Below are 15,844 nucleotides of genomic sequence, written 5' to 3'. Positions count from 1 at the left end.
CTTCGCCCTCGTCGCCGCCTCTATTCCTGTCATCGCTGCCGGCCTCCACCCTTGTCACCGTCGCCTCCTTCGTCGCCGCCGCCTCCTCCGTTGCTCCAGCCCGCCGCCTCCTCCATCGCGCCCCCTCGAGCTCATCGCTGCCGCCTCTGTCAGGCCGCCTCGTCGCCGTCTCCATCCTCGTCACCGCCTCCGCCCCCGTCGTCGTCGCTAACGGCCACCTCACTCTGTCCCCACCTCCGCCGGCGTCCGCTGCCGTCCCGCCACCCCGACCGCCATATGGCCTCCTGCCCCAATCGCCACCGCCTATCCCCGATGGTCCTGGCGCCGGGAACGTACGGCCCTCACTGACGGAAGGGCCCTTTTTTTAGTTAGAAAATCAATAGATTAGTATAAAATCAATAGGAATTAGTTGAAACTCAGTATAATTAGTAGAAATTTGTATAAATTTGGTAGAAATTCTTACAGATTACTAGTAATTTGTAGAAATTTAGTAGAAATACTTAGAAATTAGAAGAAATTTGGTAGAAGTTTTTAAAGTTAGTAGGAATTAGTAGAAATTTTCTAGAAATTCTAATAAATTAGTAGAAATTTGTATATACACTGGAAATTTGGTAGAAATTAGTAGAAATTTGTATAAACATGCCGAACTTTGTGGGATTCATGTTATTCTATGATTTCATGTATATACCTTAATGTACATGTAACTAAGGCGGTTTCATGTAAGTTTCATTTCTTGTGAGTTGCCTATTTCATGGTTGTTCTATGATTCAAGACTGTCATGTATAGTTTCATGTGTACGTTTCAATCAATTTTTTTTCCTTAGTTGTTCTATGATTTCATGTATATACTGTAATGTACTTGTAACTACGATTTCATGTGTGTTTAAAGTAGTTGAGATGGCAGACGACGAGACCACAAGGTATCTAATGGAACGGATTATTGCTGGTGATGGTAGTGGCTCCAACCTTTCCATAACGTACACTGATGAAGAGGGTACCCAGGCGGACATGTTCCTTAACATGTTCGGCTGTGATAATGAAGAGCCCGAGCCCCAGCAAAACCTTGCCGTGGCGGAAGGTTCTGGCGATGGCAATGAAGAGCTCAAGCACCAGCAAAACCTTACCATAGTGGAAGGTTCCGGCGAGGTATATATAATTTCTATTGGTTTACCCCATCTGTAATGTCTTATTCGTTATTACTATGTACTAATTAACGAATCTTGAACTGTTAGCCCTCTGAATCGACGAAATGTAAGAAGCCCTGAGGTCGTACAAGAGTGATGGATAGGAGGCTTGTCATTACGGAAGTCACAGAAGAGGGCAGGCCGGTTGCTCCCGAAAAAGTAGCAAAGAAGTACATGAGTTAGATCGGGGCAATCGTAATGGATAGCGTGCCCATCACCATCAGGGAATGGAAGGGCAAAAATACTAATCCATACGTGCTCCCACATACACAAAAGAATATGCTGTGGGAAGATGTCAAGAGACATTTCACATTTCCCGAAGGATATATTGAAAAGGATGTGAAAGCGTGGACGCTGAAGAAGATGGCCACACAATTTCAGACATTCAAGAAGATGCTAGATGCAAACTACCTTAAGAAGGGCCGAACTCCAGATTTTGATGTGTGGCCAAAGTTGAGGGACCACTGGTAGGCATCTGTTGAATACAAGAGGAGCGAAGATGGTGTGAAAAAGATCAAGACCAACACTACAAATGCTTGTTGGAAGGAGTACCATCATCGTCTAGGGCGAGGTGGTTGTGGCACAGCAATTCCCAGATGGAAGAAGATGGAATAAGACCTGATCGATCGAAGTATCGTACCAGCAAGTATTGAATGACCCGAACGATCGAAAAATTGGTATTACGCTCATGGAGGCTTCCTAAGCCAAGAGGATGGGATGTTGATATTCAATGAGATAATACGTCAGAAGGCCAAAAGGCTTATCAAGAACATTGAAGATTCTAAGGCTGGGAGGTTGAAGGTAGACTGAGAGAATGATGAGCTCACATTGGCCCTCAGGAATCCTGAGCACCTAGGACGTTGCCGAGGGTTCAGGGTCATTTCGTGGAAGTTTGCTTTCCGAGGCGACAGCGCATCGTACAGAAGCTGCAAGCGAAGAAAGGAACATATCGAGGAGAGCTAGCGGCAGATGCTAGAATCCAAAGTGCATTCACAAGAAGTAAGAATGTTGGAGGAAATCATCGTCGAGTGGCCCACGCAATTGCGGAGTTGGCTCAATCTGGAGCATTGCCGGATCCAAACTTCACCAGCCCTTCTCAACACCTCTTGAGCAGTTGTGCTTCTACAGGGCTCCCCGATGCATAGACGCCAAGATTAACTGTGGACGAGCAACGGTTCGCTGTAGATGCCATCACGCAATGCACCTCATGTGAGCTGCATACACCGGTCGACAACCTCACTATTAAGGTATACTTATACATAATAATATTTATGCAATCTTCTCAATTGATCCACGCCTCGGGATCGAAGTTTAATAACTTGTTTACTTCTGCTATATGTACAGGTGGCGTACAGGAGTGCCTTACCAATCCTGGCAGGATAGACAAGTCATGGCATAGAGATTCCACCTGGCTACACCAGCGTCAACCTAGAGCAGATCGTTGATAGCTAATATGAAGACCTAGAGCTGAACCTCCCGGGAGGCGTCGGGGAAAGGACACTAGGAGATGCGCTTCATGGGATCATTCTATGGCACAACGCTATATCATCATCCCCGGCATGGAAGCACCTCCTCAGAGCTTAACACCGCTCCCCGCAGATCCCCAGCAGCGACCATCTCCTCAAAGCTCAAGACCGTCATCTCCAGCACAACCTGCTCCTGGACCATCTTCTTGCTCGATGAAGGTCTCCATCTCCACCACACACTGGTGGTGGGAGCGACAATGACAATAACAACACCTCTCCCCAATCACCATCACCAGGACTAAGAGCAGCCTCGAGGAAGGAACATGCAGCATCACTTAGGAAGTCGCGACCACTGCCTCCCAAGCAAGATAGAGAAAGAAGAAACGAAAGGAGCCTGAAGTGACTCATGAGGAACGCTGGGAGGTAATGACTCATGCGGAACAGTGGGCTAAAATCCAAGCAGAGGCCAGTGAGTGGTTCAAGAAACAGGCCGAAGAAAAAAAAGCAAGGGAGATGGAGCCATCTCCAGTAAATCGAAGAGAATAAATTTTTTTAAATCAGGATGGAAGAAAGAGCCAAGAAGAGGATACCACTACTATCGAACTATGAATGGGCGTTAGTCAAGACTGATGAGAGGACAAAAAGGAAAGGAAAGTCATCTTCCAGTGGTGCTGTCCCCGACCTCGGGCATCTAACAGAAAAAGATGTTGAAAAGATAGCAGCAATACCCTTGGATCAACAAGCACAAGTATTGAAATTCATGGAAGAAACAGGTATGGGACTTGATGAATGTTTAGGGCAAGTTGAGCCACCAGCTGCACCGCGAGTTGAACCAAGATGGACCTTTGAGCTAGGCAAGTCTCTGGTAAGGCCTGAGTTGGTTTGGAAGCTATCAACAAATATGTACGAATTCCATCAATGGTACATGAAGGTTCAACCGACTCGAGGGAGATGTTCAGCCTTAAGGTAAAACCGATTGATTTTTACAGCGAAGGCGAGAAAGTTTTGTGGCTAGAATTCAAGGATATATACGAAGTGTACCATGATGATGCCCTGAACGTCTCTCTGATTAGCGCCTGGATTCTGTAAGTGTTTGTTTATCTACATGTAAATTTTAGGTCATATGATTATTTTTTTTGCGTGCGTCATCGTGCAACTTCGTCTTCCATTTTATGTAGGATACTAATTCAGACGTGCTGATGAGAGACGTACCTCCATATTGGCTTCATGGATACATCCGTAGTTAACCAAAAACAGATACAGGTATCGCCAGAAACAAAAACCTTGGTGGAAGTATACAATTTCCTAGACAAACAAAAATTCAAGGATTTCATACTACTTCCATACAACTTCAAGTAAGTGTGTGTATACTGTCTACTTTCATTTTCTTTTTCCTTACCTGATTAATATTAGTTAGCTCTAATATATATGAATATTTATGTATGCAGCTTCCACTGGATCCTCATTATAATTGAGCTTGAAAGAAGCCACGTCACTGTCTTCAATTTGTTGAGGAAAGATCCGGTGGAGTACCGAGACATGCAAGACATGCTAGTCTTGTAATAATTCTGGATCTTTATCTCTATGCAAAAGTTTGTTTCCTAAATTTTATCCCGGTTACACTATATTATTCATTATTTTAATCCGCAACGCATGGAGACAATTCATGAGGATATACAAAGGTCCATTCAAAGAAAAAACTTACATGGAACACAGACTTCCTGGTACGTATGAAGTCTGCACATTTTGTACATTGTATAATATGAATATTTCATAACCTATTTTTTTACCCACTGAATTGCTTAAGACAGGAACCCGGGAATAATCTATGTGGCTACTACATTTGTGAACACATGCACAGTTTTGTGGGACCCAAGGGACTAAAGATGACGCCGCACAACTTTAAAGTACGTAAAATAAAACTATTAATAGTTAATTATTTTCTAGCTCCTTATATTTAATTGTTTGTGTAACATTCACATATTTCCAAATTATAGATGTTAAATATTCAACAAGGACTCTTGAAGAAGGAAAGAGTAGCGGCAATATGTGAAAGTTTCATTGGATTCCTGATGGACGAGGTGGTAAATCCATAAGGAGAATTTTATTATGACGGACGAAATTTTATTAAGTTATGATTTGTAGAAACGGTCAAACAAAGTATTATTGGTTCAGCGCTTGGTGGATAAGCCATGGTGATGTCTTTGCCCTGCAGGGTATCGATCGTTCGGATTGGTCATGGAGCTGAATGGGTTATTGATGCTCTCTACTGCTCACTGTCTTTTTAATCCTTTGTTGTGGGTGGATGATTGCTCGTGCCTGCATGCGTGCGACTTCTTTTTAGGATTCATGCAGCGTAACGTTGCTTTCGACTCCCATATCGCAACCATGCACGCCTCCATTGCGATGTGTCGGCAGTTTCGAATTGAATGAAAATTATGACTCGGGTGTCGGCAGTTGCGATGTGTTTGCTGACATTTATAATTAGTGATCAATGGCAAAATTTAAGAGTTTCCGATGAGGCCATGCATGTCAGTTAGCTCTTAGCTGCTACATGTCACCAATTATCCTATTAGATGAGTTGGCAATAAATTAGCAAATAAGAGCTAGCCACGCGGTTGAAGATGACACTGTAAGGATGCAGAAAAAACCCCTACTATTTTTTTTTGGTGAAAATATAGGACATTTTTGAGCAGTGTGGTTCTCGCTTTCTATAAATAGACTCCCAAGAGCCATCTTAGCCTGCACCTCGCCGAGAAAAACTTCCTTGTAGGAGTATTGAGAAACCAGGCTACTCCAGAATCAGGTAATTAAACTACTGTTTTTTACTCTGCTACAGTAATGGGTCAAATAAAAATCACTGAAACAGAGTCGAGTGAGTTCGAAGTGAACGGAGCAAACCTTCTGAGGATTTTATATAGTCCGTCCGTTCCTTTTGATAATCATATTTCCAAATCTGAAAAATTCTTTATTGATAGTCTTATTTTAGTTCAACTATCCATCCACTTAATGGTTGTCTCGTGTTTGATGTGTGACTCTTCATTCTTCCAACCAAGATTGGCTTTACATGGGTATCAATAAGTCTAGCCTTTAATGAACTGCTTAGGCTTAGTTAGTGACATGATTAAATGGATTATAAGTAGGATGATAGGTAGGATGGTTTTCCTTGATCATTGTGCTATGAGGAAATAGTACTACCATAAGAGAATGGAGGGAATAAAGTTTTGATAATGTATATGAAAATGTGTAAAGAAAATCATATCTTGTGATAATACGCAATTTGTGATATTTTGTAAATTCCGTGCATTTAGTAAATGGAGTAAAAATAATCATTTGGAATAAAGGAAGGTAACTACAAACCTTGGCACAAGTATTACGAGCCTTACTCCAATCAACCTTTTCGTATGGCGAACTGTGGAGCTCCTTCCTTAGTGCTAATATAGTTGGCGTAATTGGACCCACAAATCTCTTGGCGTATAGAAAAGCTATTGACATGTAAGTAATCCTTGTGAAGCACCAAAATCGCCCTGTGCAAATGGAATCTCACTTAATACCAAACTATAGCATTTTGAGGGCCATTTTAATTTCATTTTCATAAGCTTATATTTAGTACTAAACACTGAGCACTTAAGTCTGTACATATCAAATCCGCAACTACAATTGAATGACTACTCGCTTTTCCTTGTGTATGCGTACAATAAAAACATTTATCCCTTAATCCACAATTCCACCTTCTAGGTCTCAGATTCTGGAGTCCACACCTATTTTGATGTTTGTGAGTTTAATGGCTATATGCAACCCTATTTAGCATAGAGACTGAGTACTTCATCTAAAAGCATCATTTGGTCAACTTCTTAATAACTGCTGAAGTTCATTTTTTTTTTGCATGTTGCATATTATATCATTACATTGTGGAGGCCCCACATATCACGGTCCAGTAATTTCATTCCTACGCCTTAAGGTTCCCTTAATTAGAAGAAAGCATCATGCCACCATGTAAGACCAATGGTTAGTTTAGGGTATACATCTGTCCTTTATAAAGATTCCTAATCCTAGGAACCACCTCTCAACTACTATGCTGCTGGAATCATGAAGTTATGGACTCCAACTATTGGGGTTCAGATTCTAATGCATGAGAATGCGTACCAATATAAATTAGACAGTGAGCCATGTGAGAGGGTCCAACAAGTTGCCGATTAAGTTTACTCTCTCCAACAAATTTACAAGTCATTTGTTTAGTGTACTGCATATCTTTGTCATTTATCTTTTCTAAAATTGCCATGTTTAGATGTCAAAAAAGGAATGCGGGGCAAAACTTTGTCAGGTAAGGGTAGAAACATTAGAAAATGTAGATCATACTAAGATACAAATTGATATAGACCTTTTTATCGTGCAAGCTGAATTAATTCTAGAAATCCTTAATCAAGCTGCCCTCTCAGGACATGTCGCTCGCTGGAACCTAAATAGGTTTTGTACCATCAATTATGTAATGGAATATGTTTAGCTGCATATAAAAAGCTCACTTGACATTGGAAGGAATTGTGAAAAGTTACCTGGATGTATTGGGAGAAAACGTCGGAGTAACCATAGTTCAGGGATTATTGGATTATTTCCGGACCAATCGTATACACCAATAACCTTAAGTTAACAAAATAGAAAGCTTGGCTCAGTTCCACGTGAAACTTCAAAATATGTATGTGTATCATCTAAAAGAAAATTTATTTTGAGGAAAATTTCCAGCAAAGTAAAATAACACCTCACCAATACTATGAAAAGTATTATAATAAGGGGAACATACAAATTGAAAAAGTTTGTATGGAAAATGTTCACGGGGGATATTATATGTTGCACGTGTGCGTGCGTGAGTGACTAGAATTGGTTTTGTCACACCTCATGATGAGGACCCACATTTGTTTTGTTGATGGAACATTGTTTTCTTCTCTGCAAAATAATTTTTATTTTCAATCATAACATTGTTTCATCAGAGAAAAAAATGTTCAGCGGAGAAGAAAAAAGGTTCAAGTCTCACCACGGTGTGTGTGACCAAACACTTCTAGTCGTATGGTAATGAGGGAAATTAAATGTTCGGCAACTAGCGTTTTAATCATTTCAGAATTGGATAAATGATCATATAACAACGATTATTTACTATTCTTAGAGAACGATACCGAGAGTAATATCTTTGCCCACTGTGACGCTGCAGTTGCAGTGCCATGGGATAAGATCCAGGCTCGTCCTTTGGCTAGCCCATCATGCTCCTCCTTTTGCACCTCTCCGAGAAGCCTCAAGGTGACGTACTTCACGCAGGAACTAAACATGGCACTCTCCTCCAGAACACGGAAGCCCCATCCACCGTCATCGTTCTACGCACCGACATTGTTATGCTTGTTAGTGCTATGAAGTTTGCACTTCATTAATCAGATTATTTGAGAGATAGATGTATTATGTTTCTTTAATTTTCTGAACTCTATAATGCAGGCTGTTATTTTTAGTAGCGTACCGTTGCCTTGCCTGGTGGTTGTAATTATAACGGCAAATCTCTCGTTTATGCTCGGTCGATAGGACAGCATCTGTTGACCCCGTGACGTGCAGCGCGAAAACCTGCACGTCAAGCAAAAAGAAACGTAAGGTAGCAGAGCCCAGTGAGCAAGAAGATGCAGGCGGCGCATGAAGAACGAACGCAGAATGGCATTAGGTACATAATCGCACTGTAATCACCGGGCCAGTGCCCATCGTCAGCTTGTAGGGAAGACATCTGATCGAGGGCTCGCCTCAGCGCTGCCAGCACAACCTCTTCCGTCACCTCGTCGCCGTCCTCCAGCTTCACGGCGGCGGGAATGTCCGTGTCAAGATGTTTCAGTCCCGTAAACTGCATGCGTCACAAATAAACGCGCATATCATAGTCGTGTGCCGCGTGCATGACTCGATGGGGACGTGCGACTACTTGAATACTCTCTCCGTTATTAAATACATGACACCTTGACTTTTTTCTGAAACGGTGACCAACAATATTTATTTAATATATTAGTTAAATAATATAAAATAAGTACAGTTAGATTTAACTTGTGGGTTTATCTATTGCATAAATATTTGTAGAAAAAAGATAAATAGTCAAACGAATGAAAAAAAAGCCAATTTGAGAATGTAGTAGTAACAATGTAATGCGAGCTATACATGTAACGTGACGATGCTGATGTATACCTGCATGCGCATGAGGAGGTCGTTCGACTCCTTCCTTCGGAAGCGGTTCTCCACCGTGGCACACTCCGCATCCGTGCCGGCGTCAGGGTCGAACTCCCACACCTGCCGGCCATGGAAGCCACTCAATGTCTGCATCCACTCTCCCCCTCCCTGTGAGGTCTTTAACCTCCACATGCTTGCTACCTATTTAATGCTTATTTGATGTGTTTTCTCAAATGATATGATGATTTTGTACCTCACTATATAGCTGGGATCTTTGACCTGGGTGGTTGTAGGAATTCATTGCGGCAACTGTTCGATTAACTAAGGGTCTGTTTGGATACCCTATGTTAAAATTTAACAAGTGTTAAAGTTTTAACACTCTCAAATAGAGTACTAAAGTTTAACACATTTGGGTGTTTGGATGATGTGTTAAACTTTAACACCTTTGGTGGGAAATGACTCTATTGCCCCCTCATTTATGGCCGGCGGAGAGAGAGGGAGGAGAGAGAAGGGGTAACCTGGGAAAAAGTGGAGGGGACCACTTCTAACACCTTTAGCAAGTTTTAACACCCCCTCCATGTGTTTATGAAAAATGGGGTGTTAAACTTTAACATCCTACTTTTAACATAAGTGTTTGGATAGGAAAGCAGGGCCTAAGAGATGTGTCAAGGGCAGACTCCGTCCGATATGCTAATTAATACCGTCGTATTAAGTTATGATTTGCAGAAACGGTCAAACAAAGTATTATTGGTCGTTTCAGCGCTTGTGGATAAGCCATGGTGATGTCTTTGTCCTGCATGGTATCGATCGTTCGGATAGGTCATGGAGCTGAATGGGTTATTGATGCTCTCTACTGCTCACTGTCTTTTTAATCCTTTGTTGTGGGTGGATGGTTGCTCGTGCCTGCATGGGTGCGACTTCTTTTTAGGATTCATGCAAGGTAACGTTGCTTTCGACTCCCATATCGCAACCATGCACCCCTCCATTGCGATGTGCCGGCAGTTTCGAATTGAATGAAAATTATGACTCGGGTGTCGGCAGTTGCGATGTGTTTGCTGGCATTTATAATTAGTGATCAATGGCAAAATTTAAGAGTTTCCGATGAGGCCATGCCGCATGTCAGTTAGCTCTTAGCTGCTACATGTCATCAATTATCCTATTAGATGAGTTGGCAATAAATTAGCAAATAAGAGCTAGCCACGCGGTTGAAGATGACACTGTAAGGATGCAGAAAAAACCCCTACTATTTTTTTTGGGTGAAAATATAGGACATTTTTGAGCAGTGTGGTTGTCGCTTTCTATAAATAGACTCCCAAGAGCCATCTTAGCCTGCACCTCGTCGAGAAAAACTTCCTTGTAGGAGTATTGAGAAACCAGGCTACTCCAGAATCAGGTAATTAAACTACTGTTTTTTACTCTGCTACAGTAATGGGTCAAATAAAAATCATCGAAACAGAATAAAATTACTAAGGTTACATGCATATGTACACTTACGTCAGAAATTGTTTTTGGAAGGACTAGGCTGTGAAGTGATAGATGTGAAACAATGGAACTCTTTTAAATCGGGCTTGGGAGTTTCATGCATGTACCTCATAATTATTTGTTGTTTATAATTCGTATAATTTTCTTGGCAGAACAAGATCGCCAAGTAATGGCAAAGTCAGGGACTTTAGATCTTGCTCGTGGCATGGGAGGGTCTGTTCGCAAGGAGGATGTCAAATCGACCGTTGATCAGTATTCTATTCTCTCTTTCATTATCCATTCACCCGTGAAACAATTTGGTTAATTTGCTTTCCTTGTCTTATTTTCTAATAAAAAATATCAGACTTTAAAACTTCATTAGCTTGTCACCGAGTTACTTAAATTTGTTAATGAGGTTTGCAACAGTATCAAGAGACGCTATAATCTATATCTATGGAGGTATTAAAATTTGTTACCTTAGTAGCATGTTATAATTTTGGCATATCTTGCAACCTTCTAGAAAATGATAAAAGGACTCATGGTCCATGTAGAGCAGAAATAGACAGTTCAAATTCAGACTAGTTGCACATACACTCATGTGGGTCTTCGATGCACACCCTTTGCCAGGGTTAAGGGCTGTCTTGGTAGTGTCCACAGCTTGATCAATAAGCTAAGATGTATGGCTCTCATTTTTTCCAACCATTGTAAATAAAAATCCTCAGAAACCTATACGCTGCTGTCATGTCATGGGAGAAAAAAAAGCTGGATTGACAAAAAAAAACTGGGGCGAATCCAGAACTTGCCGAGGCCTCGTGAAGGAGCGTGGTCATACTGAAAGCTTTAAGGACTAAGCCAACAAATTTAGCCATATACAAAATGACAGCCTATTTAACATGACCAAAATTTTGTTTAGCTATGTAGGGTCACGAACACCTCCATGAAGCCAAAGGCTCAGTCTGGTCCCACCCACGTTTCTGACTCGGCGCTCATTGAGAGGTTGGAGTTAGCATTCACACTGTACTGTTGGTCTTCCACCTCCCTTTCTTCATTCTTCGTCTGTCTATTTCTTTTCTTCTTTCTAACAACCACTAGCCACCGCCAACCAAAGCTATCCCTTTAGGCCCTACCCTTCTCTGATTCCGGTGGCCCAATCCTAATCCTGAAAACTCAACCCCTAACCTCTCTTCTCCGGGAGCAACAGCAGAAGGACGGCTGCACGGTGCACTGAGGCTCGTTCCAATAAGAAAAGAGGGCTCGAAATTTGTTGCTAAGTTTTGAGATGGATGGGTAGGTGGCCTGATAGGGACGCTAGCTAAGGATGTTCTGGACAAATTTGTAGCATTTACACATATTCACAGTGCTATTCCTTCTTGGGACCCATGAATGTATTACAGGCTTTAGAGAATGATAATATTAATGATAGTAACCATTTCCTTTTTCTAGTTTTTCAACTTGCCTTTAATTTGCATACATTTTAGTCATCCTACCACCTCCGTCCCGCAAAGTGTATCTTTTATACTCTAAAATTTATCCCACAAAGAGTGCCCTTTTACCTCCTAGTAAATCTTATCTAATTAAAGCAACACTTACACCAATAATAAAAAGCATATGGAGAAGCACGTAGAGCTAATCAAATGATCAATTGATGTTATTTCTTTGGTTCCAATCCACGTGAATTTATTTAGGATCCAGAAAACTAAACAAACAACAAGTTTTTCAATCAAAATTAGTATTAGTTATTAGGGTCAATATAGACATTTTCACCACTACTATAGTGTCTGAAGTTTTCTAAAAGGGCACACTTTTCGGATGGAGGGAATACCTAGCACATTATATGATCGAGTTCTTAATTGTTATCAGGTATGTGAAGTACCACGACCTACATGGAGGTGAAAAGGAATTAAGGAAGTCAAATTATGCTGATTTGGTAGATTTCAATTTCCATTCAACAACATTAATTAGTTAATTATTATTTCCTTAAATGGTTTATTATGGTTTTGGACTCAAAATCGTATATGCACAATTCCTGTTGAATGAATCAGGCAAATAAGTACTATGATCTTGCCACTGGCTTCTACGAATATGGATGGGGCGACTCCTTCCATTTTGCTGGCGGGTCAGCTACGTTACTCGCTCTAGTTAATATTGACATAAGCGCAACCCGTTTCTCTTATTCCTGATGCCAAGTTATCATCACATTTTTAGTAATTCACCTGCTGCGATCCCATGTTTGTATTTCAGTTGGCAGGGTGAGACTTTACGCGAATGCACTAAGCGTCACCAGCATTTTATTGCACTACAACTTGGGCTCAGGAAGGGAATGAAGGTTGGTGGACAACAAAATTGTTTGTCTAATTAACTATAGAGGATATTGAGTAGCATCGCAAAAGATTCAAATGATAGGTGTTACATTCCAAGGAAAGTCTAGGGGCACTTGCTTTTCCCTCTATTACCAGAAATATACAGCCTTAATTATGAAACCTATGGAGTTAATAAAAAGTCTAAACACCTTGTATAAACCCTTACTTTTTCTTTTAGTAATTAGAATATCGTCCATGATAACATAATAAAATCTTTTTTGGCAGGTCCTAGACGTGGGATGTGGAATTGGGGGACCTTTAATAGAAATTGCCCGGTTTAGGTAATGATCAAAATGAAGTTTCATTGCCCATTAAATTAATTAAAACATGGAAATCACGTTGAGCATATGAATTTTTGACACTACATATTTATTGTAGCTCAACACTGATAACTGGACTGAACAACAACGACTACCAAATTTCAAGGGGCAAGGTATATATATGAAACATTTTGTTCCAGGAATACAGAAAACGATTATTGCATTTTAGCATCTTGGCACTTAACATTTTTGTTGCAGGAGCTCATTTTTTCAGCAGGTTTAAGTGAGCAATGCTGCTTCTTGAAGGTATGTTGCAATCTGTAGTTCTCTTATGGTTTTCTTCGTTGCATTTGTTGGTTTTAGCTAGCGAAGGAGAGACAATAATGGCTTATATATCCTCTCTGTAATTGCAGGGGGACTTCATGAACATGCCAATCGCTGATAACACCTTTGAGGCGGCCTACGCATTACAGGCCACCCCTCATGCACCTGATGCAGTATGGCTATGTGCAACATAATTCTATCCAAATCATGAAAATACGTATGTATTGTTGATTATGATTTTTCGTCCGGATTATTGCAGCAAGGCGTCTACAGTGAGATCTATCGAGTGCTGAAACCTGGGAAGTATTTTGCACTAGATGAATGGTGCTTGACCGACTGGTTTGATCCAAGCAATGCTAGACATTTGGCCATCAAGGCTGAGATTGAGCTTGGCGATGGCCTACCTGACATTCGTACCACTCGCCAATGTGTTCAGGCTATGAATGATGCAGGATTCGAGGTACTACACTCTATCATCCAGATACTTTTACCATCAAAGATCCATGTCAACTAGAATGATTTTGTCTCTTTATTATTGAAAAAGGTCATCTTCGCAAAGGATCTTGCTGAAGATTTTCCTTGCCCATGGTACCGGATGATGGATCCCAACAAATTGTCATTGACTAGCTTCCAATGCACACGTCCTGGACGCATCATGACTCGTGCAATTGTAAAACTAAATAAATATCCTTTAAGATAATTTCCTATTTAGTTACATGATCTACCGTTTTTGGTCTTTGGCATTTAACCGTGTGCACTAATCCTTTTTTCTTAGGTCAATATACTAGAGTTTCTCCATATTGCTCCAGCAGGCAGCGTGGAAATCTACAACTTCCTTCAGAGTGCCTCTGAAGGCCTTCTAAAGGGCGGCCGGTAAGTCCACCTTTCACTTTTATAGAGAGCCAATATATGACTTTTAGCGACGGCCAATGACAGCAAACACTTTCTGATTGGTGCTGCACAAGTAAATAACCAAATTGTCCTCTATAAAAACAAAAACAATTAACCAAATAAAAATTTCATGAAACTGACAGGTGCTACATGATTTCAGGGAAGGGATCTTCACTGCAAATTTCTTTATCTTGGGCCGCAAACCTCTCAAGGAGACTGAAATTCTGAATGGCAGCCTCTGAGATATTGGCATGGTTGTGCCCCAGCTTCACAGCTACCAGTTACATACAGTGAGTGTTTGTACTTATCAGGATCTAAGAATAACCGAACCCTTTGTTGAACTGAAGAGTTGTCGTACGCAGTTGCTGGGTTGATTTCAAAGAGCTCGTGTACTGTATTGACTATCTGCAATAAAGGTATCTTAATCCAGTTACTTGTCCACAATTTGGAGTATTCGAACAGTTTGAAGCGTAAGTGAATTACCCATATTTTTCTAGGAGCTTAGGATTTTGGGTCAAACTGAATATGGTACTAGGGCATGAGGCCTCGAGATAGAATTTTTGCGGTGCTATTAAATAAAGTAATTGCAACTAACTCATGTTTGAGATCCGAGGAAGCCTGCGCTAGCCCAGCTTCTTCTATCAGATTAATCATTTGGATTGAATTACTAAAACAAATCTTTTGGATTGAACTGCACTGCTGAAAAATTGAGCATTGATCCTAGCCCTTAGTACCGGTTGGTTTTTGACATGGTACTAATCTGAGCATTAGTACCGTGTCTAATGGCTAGTTCCCCAGGAGCCCCCCGTGACCCCTTTTAGTACCGGTTGGGAGCTTCAACCGATACTAAAGGCCCAACCGATACTAAAGGTCACCCATTAGTACCGGGTGGAGCCTTCACCCGATACTAATGTGCCTAAGGGCCTTTAGTATCGGATGGAGGCTCCACCTGGTACTAATGGGTGACCTACCGACTGGAGCTCTCCCAACCGGTACTAAAGAGGGTTACCCATCCCTATCTCCTCCGCCTGGACTCATTTTATCTTATCTTCCTAGCCCATCTTATCTTCCCGAACTCACCCTCTCCCTCTACCTGGACTCCGTCCTCTCCCTTTCTCTCCGCCCTCTCCCTCTCCCCTCTACTCTTAGCGCTCCCCCCGGCGACGGCGGCCGGCCCCTCCCTCCCCGGCGCTGGCCGCCGCCTCTCTCACTTCCTCCCTCCCTCCACTTCTCACTCTCAACCCATTGCTGACATGGTGGAGCCCCCGGAGGAAGGCGTGGAGCCCCGACCCTTGGTGGAGATACTCAAGGGAGTACTCGAGAAGTTTACCAACTATGTGAAGAAGACTGCGGAGTCCATCTCTAAGCAACTACTGGCGATGGTGAAATCGTTCTACCCACAAGCCAACTTGGCACCTATGGCAGAAGGTATTACCGAGGACTGCTCTGATGAGCAGTTCCAGCAGTACTTGGAGGAGATGGCTCCCATTGCTCAAGAAGTAGCCGGTTAGATAGACCTTGAGTGATCTAAAAAAACAATTGTCTGTAATATAAACAAGTTATGTTAATGCAGATTGTTTGATGTCTTGTCGCAATTTTTGCTTGCTTGTCGACTTGTTTAATTCCTTAGGTTCACTGCATCTCACGGACTACCTAGATGTTTGCTCGTGTGGTAGTCGTGAGTGTCCATGCACAAGGCTGTTCCTAGGAGCCTCT

General features: G+C 41.7%; 2 protein-coding genes across 3 annotated transcripts; one reads left to right on the top strand and one right to left on the bottom strand.

Annotated features, from left to right (window-relative positions):
* Positions 1-5,381: 5,381 nt before the first annotated feature.
* Positions 5,382-9,037, bottom strand: LOC117866534 (achilleol B synthase). The gene is made up of 5 exons (XM_034750766.2): positions 8,851-9,037; positions 8,274-8,518; positions 7,406-7,415; positions 7,203-7,287; positions 5,382-6,191 (listed from the first exon to the last, which is right to left on the bottom strand). Exons 1-5 carry the CDS (start codon positions 9,022-9,024, stop codon positions 5,758-5,760), a joined length of 948 nt encoding a protein of 315 aa, XP_034606657.2. The 5' UTR covers positions 9,025-9,037; the 3' UTR covers positions 5,382-5,757.
* Positions 5,382-14,557, top strand: LOC117866533 (cycloartenol-C-24-methyltransferase 1). 2 transcript variants are annotated; one of them, XM_034750765.2, is made up of 14 exons: positions 5,382-5,455; positions 8,869-9,007; positions 10,467-10,566; positions 12,154-12,220; positions 12,336-12,409; positions 12,535-12,619; positions 12,879-12,934; positions 13,032-13,086; positions 13,172-13,219; positions 13,327-13,410; positions 13,497-13,697; positions 13,782-13,907; positions 14,013-14,110; positions 14,289-14,557. In XM_034750765.2, the coding sequence occupies exons 3-14, from the start codon at positions 10,484-10,486 to the stop codon at positions 14,368-14,370; spliced, it is 1,059 nt and encodes a 352-aa protein (XP_034606656.1). In that variant the 5' UTR covers positions 5,382-5,455; positions 8,869-9,007; positions 10,467-10,483; the 3' UTR covers positions 14,371-14,557. The 2 variants fall into 2 exon arrangements, with proteins under 2 accessions (XP_034606656.1, XP_034606655.1); XM_034750764.2 differs by lacking the exons at positions 5,382-5,455; positions 8,869-9,007 and adding an exon at positions 10,141-10,225 and having other exon boundaries at positions 14,289-14,418; positions 14,491-14,557.
* The last annotated feature ends 1,287 nt before the right edge of the window (positions 14,558-15,844 follow it).

This window comes from Setaria viridis, chromosome 8, assembly GCF_005286985.2.
Source record: "Setaria viridis chromosome 8, Setaria_viridis_v4.0, whole genome shotgun sequence".
NCBI lineage: Eukaryota > Viridiplantae > Streptophyta > Magnoliopsida > Poales > Poaceae > Setaria > Setaria viridis.
The sequence above is the reverse complement of the archived record's forward strand: the minus strand, read 5'-3'. Positions and strand labels throughout refer to the sequence as shown.

Bases quoted from the DNA above. Each gene is read 5' to 3' on its own strand.
- LOC117866534 (XM_034750766.2), bottom strand. From the start codon at position 9,024: ATGTGGAGGTTAAAGACCTCACAGGGAGGGGGAGAGTGGATGCAGACA. The intron at 8,519-8,850 runs GTATACATCAGC...TGACGCATGCAG, and splicing joins ACCTCCTCATGCGCATGCAG to TTTACGGGACTGAAACATCT. The intron at 6,192-7,202 runs GTAACTTTTCAC...GTATTAAGTGAG, and splicing joins TTTTCTCCCAATACATCCAG to ATTCCATTTGCACAGGGCGA.
- LOC117866533 (XM_034750765.2), top strand. From the start codon at position 10,484: ATGGCAAAGTCAGGGACTTTAGATCTTGCTCGTGGCATGGGAGGGTCT. The intron at 10,567-12,153 runs GTATTCTATTCT...AATTGTTATCAG, and splicing joins GTCAAATCGACCGTTGATCA to GTATGTGAAGTACCACGACC. The intron at 13,411-13,496 runs GTATGGCTATGT...GGATTATTGCAG, and splicing joins CCCCTCATGCACCTGATGCA to CAAGGCGTCTACAGTGAGAT.